This window comes from Notolepis coatsorum (assembly GCF_963971535.1).
Source record: "Notolepis coatsorum genome assembly, chromosome: 2".
NCBI classification, from domain to species: Eukaryota; Metazoa; Chordata; class Actinopteri; order Aulopiformes; family Paralepididae; genus Notolepis; species Notolepis coatsorum.
Genome location: NC_140166.1, coordinates 206,301,762 through 206,310,840, shown reverse-complemented (window position 1 = coordinate 206,310,840; position 9,079 = coordinate 206,301,762). Strand labels below are relative to the sequence as shown.

At 41.9% G+C, this 9,079-nt stretch overlaps 1 protein-coding gene across 1 annotated transcript; it reads right to left on the bottom strand.

Annotated features, from left to right (window-relative positions):
* Positions 1 to 5,019: 5,019 nt before the first annotated feature.
* LOC311248975 (uncharacterized protein) lies at positions 5,020 to 7,626 on the bottom strand. The gene is made up of 2 exons (XM_084338221.1): positions 7,506 to 7,626; positions 5,020 to 6,158 (listed from the first exon to the last, which is right to left on the bottom strand). Exons 1-2 carry the CDS (start codon positions 7,619 to 7,621, stop codon positions 5,228 to 5,230), a joined length of 1,047 nt encoding a protein of 348 aa, XP_084194347.1. The 5' UTR covers positions 7,622 to 7,626; the 3' UTR covers positions 5,020 to 5,227.
* Positions 7,627 to 9,079: the final 1,453 nt, after the last annotated feature.

Below are 9,079 nucleotides of genomic sequence, written 5' to 3'. Positions count from 1 at the left end.
ACCAAAATGTAACAACCAAAGAACCAAATAACCAATAACAACCAGACAAACAAAGAACCAAAAACAAAATGGGGAGTTCGCCAGAGAGCAGAGGCCGCCTCTCTCTATTAACCTGCCTGGGACACACCGGCCCAGGTGTGCCCCAATTAACCTGACGAGCCTTCCCCAGCTCTGCTCTGCCAGCCAGAGCAGAGGAAGACAACACAATGTGGGGGAGGGTCGTCACATTAGCTGGCACCATTCTCTGATTGGATCTCAAGGTTGTCATAATAAGGTTGTCATAATAAATATTTAAAAAAAAATTATAATAATAAAAATTATAAAAATATGTAATAATATTCTTTTTTTTCTGTATACTAGTGAAGCACTGCCTCACTAGTAGTCATGCAATAACCTCCACTGCTACTATGCACTCAAGTCTTTAGTACTCAAGTTCAACACTGTTTGATGAACAATGTTACTTAGCTGCCAGAGTTGCACCCTTCCTGCTGACTTGTTGTACAAAACTTGTAAGTCACTTTGGATAAAAGCATTCAGCTAAATGACAAAATGTCAAATGTAGACCCGGCCGTCACACTTTCAACAATGGTGATAGGTCAGTTAGGGACATTCACTATTGTAGGCCGGCCCTCTGGGAACATGTTTTTGTCAAGTATTAATATGTACAGTGATACAGGTATAAAGACAGTATGGTCGTAGTCATAGCATAAGTATTAAGAGTAGGTAAGGGATTTGTACAGAGACATATATATAGTATCTACAGATATATCAAATTATTATACAGACAGATGTCGATATATATATATACACGGTAAGAATAAATATATATATATATATACGGTATATACAGCATTATTGTACATGCTATCATACAGAGTTATATGGCTTATATGCAGGTGTATACGTAGGTATATAGAAGGATTATGCAGGTACATATGAATATATAGTATACGTTACGTATATATATATATATATATATGCAGTAAATATAAATTTATATAAATTAATGCTTTAATTTTAACTTTGGAGATTAATCTAAATTATTTAAAGCATTCAAATGAATTAATCTAGATTAAGCTATGGAGTGAAACATCTTCAATTTTAGCGTCGCGGATATAAGAAAGAGGTCTAGCTGAGTCAATGTTGATGCTTTTGTTGAACATTTGTATTTCACAGGATTTTACATTAATTCCATGATTTTACTCAAGTAAATATATGTTACAAGCTTCGGTGTTAAGTAGAAAAATGCTATTTTTAATCTAGATTAATTACAGAAAATTGTGAGATTAATTAGTAAAAGAAATTGTATCTGTCAATAGATACACTAATATATATACAGCACTATTTGTACATGCTATCATACAGAGTTATATGGGTAGACTATAATATGAGGTGGGTAGTTACTATGATTACAGTGTAGGGCAGTTGTAGACAGTGAAAGCAGTAGGTAGGTATACATTTAGTGTAGGCAACAGAGTTCAAATGACAGTATGGGTAACAGAGCCTAGGGTGTAGGCAATGGAGTCAGAGTTCAGAGTTGTAGACTCCTGGTATGATTACATTCCCACAGCAACAGACACCCATCATTTCCACACTTGCACAATATATTTATAGCGTAGATATTGATATTTAGACCATTTGCACTGCAGGATGGGAAATAAATAATGAATGTTGTCGTCATCCAATCCAATCCAACTTTATTTATATAGCATGTTTAAAAACAACAAAGTTGACAAAAGTGCTTCACAATCAATCAATACAGTAAAAAACACATACTACTAATCACAATACAATGCACACAGAACTACAAACCGATTACGGCAGCAGACTGTAGATTTTTTAAATGCTAGGGACAACAGATGTGTTTTTAGATGGGATTTAAACATTGGGAGCGTTGGGGCCATCCTAATGTGGGGAGGCAACTCGTTCCAGAGTTTGGGGGCTATAAGTAAAGTAAGTACATTTTATTTGTATAGCACCTTTCACAGATAAAATCACAAAGTGCTTCACAGAAGTGAAACATAGCAACAGTTACATAGAGATAAATGCACTACACATAAAACCATTCTGACACAACGTAAGCATAAACATAAGTAAATTAAATACCGTACTTTTCGGACTATAAGCCGCGGCTTTTTTCCCCATTTTTCGACCCTGCGGCTTATATAACGGTGCGGCTTATATGTGGACCAAACCCGAAAATATTGCTTTTTTTACTGCATTGAAATGTTATTTTATCTGTTCCCTTATTTGCTAAACTTAATACAACTTGTAAATGAGTTAATTCTTGTTATTTGTCCGACAGTATTGTGACAATCCCCTCTGTGCACGAACCCTTACATATGGTAATTAAACATTAAAACACCTGCGGCTTATAGTCCAGTGCGGCTTATATATGTACACATCATTCAATTTAGCTGCTGCGGCTTATAGTCGGGTGCGGCTTATAGTGCGAAAAGTACGGTAACTAACTATGAGTGCAACATACCGCAAACGCACGTCCCCCCTGTTCTTTAGCCTGGATTTGGGGACAACAAGGAGGGACTGGTCAGCAGACCTCTGAGACCGCAATGGGGTGCAGGATCTCGGTGAGGTAGGGTGGGGCCAGACCATTCATTGCTTTATAAGCAAACAACAGGATCTTAAAATCTATCCTAGACTGCACAGGCAGCCAATGAAGGGAGGCGAGGACAGGAGTGATGTGCTCCCGTTTGCGTGTCCCTGTCCCATGCCAGCCGAGCAGCAGTGTTTTGGACAAGCTGAAGACGCGACAGAGAGGCCTGGCCAACGCCAGCATAAAGCACGTTCCAATAATCCAGCCGTGTTGTCACAAAGAGAGAGAAGAGGCTTGATTTTGGAGAGTTGCTTCAGCTGGACCTAACCACAGAGTTAATGTTTGTCCATTTTAAACTCACTGTCTATTTTCACCCCCAGGTTGGTAACTATGGGTTTGACACATGAGTCATGGGGCCCATGTCAGGAGGTGAGGTACCAGGCCTGCTTGGTCCGAACATAATGACCTAGTTTTTTTTTGTCATTGAAATTTTAAAAGTGCAGAGCCAGCCAAGCTTTTATGTCACTGAGACAGTCTAACTGAATGTTTAAAGGCAGGTATATTTGTAAAAGATCATCTGCATAAAAATGGAACGAGATGCCATGGTTCTTGATAATAGACCCTAAGGGGAGCAGATACCGAGCGAAGAGGAGGGGCGCCAGGATGGAACCTTGAGGTACACCACAGGGGAGGGAAGCAGATGACTGGAAATTGCCCTGATGCACAGAAAAGCTCCTATCCGACAGATATGACCTGAACCACTCTAGAGCAGTACCTCTGATGCCCACATGGTGCTATATGCGGGAGATGAGGATGGAGTAATCTACTGTATCGAAGGCAGTCATAATTAGGATCCTAAGTCCATGATACCTTTGGAAAACCAGACCCAGGTCACTATACCCTGAACCTGTGTACATAATGTCTAGCAGCACCAACGCTAGCACCGCTCACCTCAGCCAATACCTTGAACCTATGTGTAGATATGTCTAGCAGCACCAACACTATCTCTGGTTGATCACCTGTATTGTGACCTGTATCCCTACTATGTCTATGTGCTTTTGTTGAGTTTTTATTCTAATGTTATTTATCTTGATTTTATTGTTTTTATTGCTAACCCTTTTTTTACACAGGATTTTAGCCTGTACCTTCTGGCAGGGGGACTGCCAATGGAAATTAGCCTTTTGGCAAAAAATTGGGTGCATTTACATTTGTAAAATGTTTTATTAATGTACACTGTTTACAAATAAAGTAAACCTAACCTAACCTAATCATTGGGAGATCTCACTGCCCCCTCCTGGCTGTATGTGCGCCATACACCATACTGTTTTTACCATTGCTCTGGTTTCAACCCAGCATGCAAAATAATACCAACATTTAAAGAGACAATCAATAAACATGGATAAATATTGTTTAGTGTTTATTATATATCAAATGTTTTATTGTTAACACATTTTGGTGAATTTAACTGTCAAGACATGTTGCTCCTATTGGAGATCTAGCTGCCCACATCTTTTACACATCACCAACCTCCAAACACAGATGACCCAATAACAAATGCAGAGAGAAACAAATCATTTACATCCAATAAATCAGCATTCATGCTTATTTCCCAAAAGGAAAGGATGTGTTCACTTTTTAAATTCCTATTTTTGTCTGGGATGATATTGAATGGTACAGGTCATCATTTCACTGAAGGCTTTAGTTAGTATTGAGAAACTTAGCACTGTGCTGCATCCAGTGTTGCGTTCCTCATATCAACACTGATTGCACGCACACTAATGACGCCACGTGCACGCGCGCTCCCGGTTGCGCGCTCCCGCGCATGCGCATAAATGTTCCCTTGCATAAGGACAGACTAAAGACGTGCCTAATTGCCTCTACGAATGGAATGCAACACCTGACGACCGGCGCTATTGATATGCAAAGTAGCCAGGTGGGTACTGCGAGTTGGCGCATCAGTCGAGTGCAGCGCATTCCTGTGTGCACGCGCTTCTGCTCATCCCATGAGCAACGCATCACTGGCTGCATCCTCTCACCAGGCAGGTTCCAATGCAATCTAATGAGGCAGGTGTTTTATCCTTCAGAAACCAGTCCTTTTCCTAAAGAGGTAGCTCACAGTATAATTAGATGTGTCGTCATGTGTTCTACTGGGGAAATGGTTGCAAACACACAGGGGCGGACCTAGCACATTTGGCGCCCTAGGCGAGATTCACCACTGCGCCTGACCGTTTTAGATTTTTGGCTCATTTTCCCTTATGTTAGAATTTTTTTTATGTAAAAATAATGGTTGCAGATATAGAGGGGGGCGCCAAAACTGCACAGAGAAAAAAAAATAAAAAAAATAAAAAAAAAATAAAATAAAAAAAATGTTTTTTTTTTTTTTTTTTTTTTGGCGCCCCCCTCTGGGTGGCGCTCTAGGCGACCGCCTATATCGCCTGTAGGAAGGTCCGCCCTGAAACACAAACACACATACAAAAGTTATGAGTCTCATAGGCCATCGCAATTTCACAATTTCCTCAGAACATATGAAGGCATATCCGATTATAACAAAATTACCAATTATGACCTCAGGAAAATGCACCTTTTTGAGGTATCATTATGTGATACCGAAATCATCTGTATTTATCATTTCGGCCCTCTCTTGGTGATTGAGTTTGACACCGCTGTCCTGGATCAAGGATCGTTCGTCAACGTCTGATCACCTGGCTTGTCACAGTCCAACACTCCAGACGTCGGGCAGAGTCGTTTGGGATCCGGGGAAGCGTTTCCCGCGGGGGATTCAGAACGCAGTGGGGGCAAGTCCGCGGAAGGATGCGAAGGAGCGCCGGCCTCCGTTTGTTGAGAGGATTTCTTTGCGCACGTCCCTTTCACTTGAGGCTTCCAGTTCAACAACTTGGTGAACAACGCTGGCGTGAACATGTGTTTCACACATGGCAAACTCTGCAGAACGGCCATGAAGGTGGTGGTGACGTTGGTGACGGTAGACGTGCAGCAGTGGAAGAGCGAGGCGAGGTGGCGGTCTACGTACTTATGATTCAGCTTCATGAGCGTCAGGAGAACCTGGTCCTCCAGCATGAGGGACTTCTTCACGCTCCACCCGGAGCTGTAGCTGATGGAGGTGCGGCTCAGGTGTTCCACGAGGGCGTTGAACGTGTCCCTGTCCGTTATCCCCGTCTCCATCTTCAGGGCCTCTTCGCTCAGCTGCGAGGCGGAGTATACGCTGCGGCAGTAGGCCCGCTTCTCCTTCAGAGCCTTCAGCTCTGCCTTGGTGTTGTAAAGCTCGATCTCCTGCATGACCCTCTCCGCGCGCTCAGATATCCGGACGCCGTCCGTCTGGGTGGAGACGCCGGCCCTCTCCACACGCTCGAACATCGGGACGCCGTCCGTCTGGGTGGAGACGCCGGGGCAAATCTCACGCTCCACGCTTTGAGTCAAGCTTGTTTCAATTTGTTCCCGTTTGGTGGCAATGGGATGGCTGAAATAAAGAAAAGGATAAGGGAAAGCCTTTCCCTCATTCCAGGCAAACAGTGTTGGCCCAGCTGCTTTGCCATTGGGAAAATGCCACCCACAGACCCTCGAGTTACAGTTTGGGGTGAAGTCACGCCTGCAAAAAGAAAATAAATTGACCAATATTAACTAAATGGCAATGAACATCTTAACATCTCAGGCTCCCTCCAACTTAAAAAAATACAATAAAAATTATATCATGCAGCACAGACACTTGCCATCCTTCATCTTGTGTTAGCATAGGGAATATTACTGTTGTCATCCAAAAATACTTTAATTTAGAGGTAATTCACACCACGACCACCATGTTACTATCACAAGATAGCGACTTAACAATAACGTTATCAGCTCTGGAAACGAGAGTGATAAATTCTGTTTGGCAAAGAAGGGGGCTAACGTCAGCTAACTATTTGGCTAACTGCAATGCATTTTCTGTTTTGTGGTCCAATGTCCACCAAAACACACACACTTTATAATTTTTGCCTCAACGTTATATCCCTCTGGGGTCCTCTGGGGTCCTCTGGCCCATTTAGGAAATCCCTGAACATGAACTTGCATTGGTCTGTGATAGATCATTAGTTGGTATTTTAAAGTACCTCTTTTGGTACCATTTTGAAGCCAACAACTAGGGCTCTCCAATGATATAAAATATGCGTTTGATTATCATCAATATTATTTGTTTTTATTATACATATGTAGTTGCAATTGAACTTTTTGATTTTAAATTGGAAGATACAAATAAATTTTCAAGCACTTTCCTTACTTTTTTATTTTATTTTTTTTATGTGTGTGTATGGAATGGAATGTAGACAATCTTGTTGGCAATATAGAACAGTTGACAGATTAGAAATAGCATATGGTTCAAAAGTTATGAATTAATTAATGAAAAGATTCACACTTTATAATTTTTGCCTCAACATTATATAGACAGGTAACGTTATGTAAACTACGTTTAGCGCTAGCTAACGTTACCTAACTAGTACCACCCAGAGCCATTGAAGATATGGCTCTGGTAACACCCCACCTACCCAACCCCACCCCCCCCCCCCCCTTCACCTACCCAACCTCCTCAAATGTAGTTTCTTCGTCAAATGTATATACTCTCTTTTTGTATCACAAACAGTACTGTATTTGTAAATCTGGCATGTCATAAATGTATAGATGTAGCAGTACTGTCTATCTGTATACATGTATGTCATATATGTTATGAATTGAAAATGGGGGACCCTGATGTAAACAAGACGAAAGTCTTTCTCTGGTCTGCATCCCCTTAACAATTGTGTGTATTAAGCTGTACTGTATTGTACCCATTCTGCAATCTGTTAATACAATTTTCAATCAATCAAACCATAGTAACGTTAGCCTAGCTAGTACTACTGGCGCTAGCCTGTTTAGCCTGCCTGACATGTTAACTGTTATTGTTCATCATTGAGATCCAACTTACCGTATCAACTTCAGCCACCGTCTCTTCTCTTTGTCGTCGGGAGGAAAGCGGTAATAAGATACCGTTTTGTTGACATCGTTCCTGTTATTGCAACACGGAACACAGCACTGCACCATTTTGATATCCCGTCTGGAAACAGCAGGACACGGAAGTCACTGGCGGGAACATAATGACGTACCGCCAGCCAGCCATCACGATCTTGTTCTTCTTTGGTGTTTAACAGCAGCTCGCATCCACGGTGTTGCACTACTGCCATCTTCTGAAGAAATGTCATTACTGCATCGCCAGTTTTTCCTTGTACCAATGTACATTATAAAAGAAAAAATGCGTACACCCACAACAATTATGATGAATTGAAAATGGGGGACCCTGATGTAAACAAGACGAAAGTCTTTCTCTGGTCTGCATCCCCTTAACAATTGTATGTATTGAGCTGTACTGTACTGTACCCATTCTGAAATCTGTTAATAAACTTTTCAATCAATCAATCAAACACTTCCATCCTACTGCCCCAGTTTAACCACCATCCCCACTTAACCCCCCCCCCCCCCCCCCCCCCATCCCAGGACACCAACCTTCAAAACATTAATAGCAAAATTATATTTGTATTGCAATTTTCTCTTGCAATACGTATCTGTATCTGTACATTGGCCGAGGTATAGAGTTCCCGATCATGCTGTAGACTGCATTGCAGTGTTGAGTAATTTGTTTATGTTCGGTTTAAGTTATTGTTGGATTGCTTTTACGGCATCCAAGGCAATCTTAATGTTTGTAGTATTTCATTTTAATGTTTTATTTACGGATGTGTGTGTTCTGCCCTTAGGTCTGTCAGAACACTAGCTGTTGTTATGTCTCCTGCAAAATGTGATTCTTCTACCCCATCCCTGTAATGACTGGTTTTGTCTCCTAACATTTAGTATTATTAGCTGTGCTGGTCCTGTTGTGGTTAGTTTTACATTGTGATCTACTGGTATTGCATGTCACACCACCTCATGTGGCCATAGATAACTAATAATTATGTAGGCTATGAATGTTGACTTGTGAATTCTAGTAATACGTACGTCTCGTGTTGGTGTACCTCTGATGAAGCAACTGGTCCCCTTTTTATTAAATTTTCTTTTTTTTCTCCTCCTGTTTTTCTGTATTTTCCTCCCATCCCAATTTAGTCGTTGTGCCAATTCCCCCCTCCCCTACCTGGTCGTTGCACGCATGTGCCCCCCACTGATCGGTCTAGGGAACCCTGAGGTCTATCACATGCTTCCTCCTATACATGTGGAGACAGCCAGCGGCTCTCTTTTCACCTGACAGCGCGGACTCTCATTGGTGAAGTGTAGCGCGTGGGAGGTCACACTACCTTCACCATTTCCCTCCCTCGCTGTGCAGGCGCCCTGACCGACCTGTAGGAGTCGCTGTTTTACAACGACCAGATCATCACCCACCGGCTTCCCTCCCTTGTGTGTCAGTATGACGGCCGGCCAAGCCGGAGGCAATGCTGACAGCCGGATTCGATACCAGTGTCTCTTGCGGTTTTATTATAATTTTTTTACCCATTCTGCAATCTGTTAATAAAATGT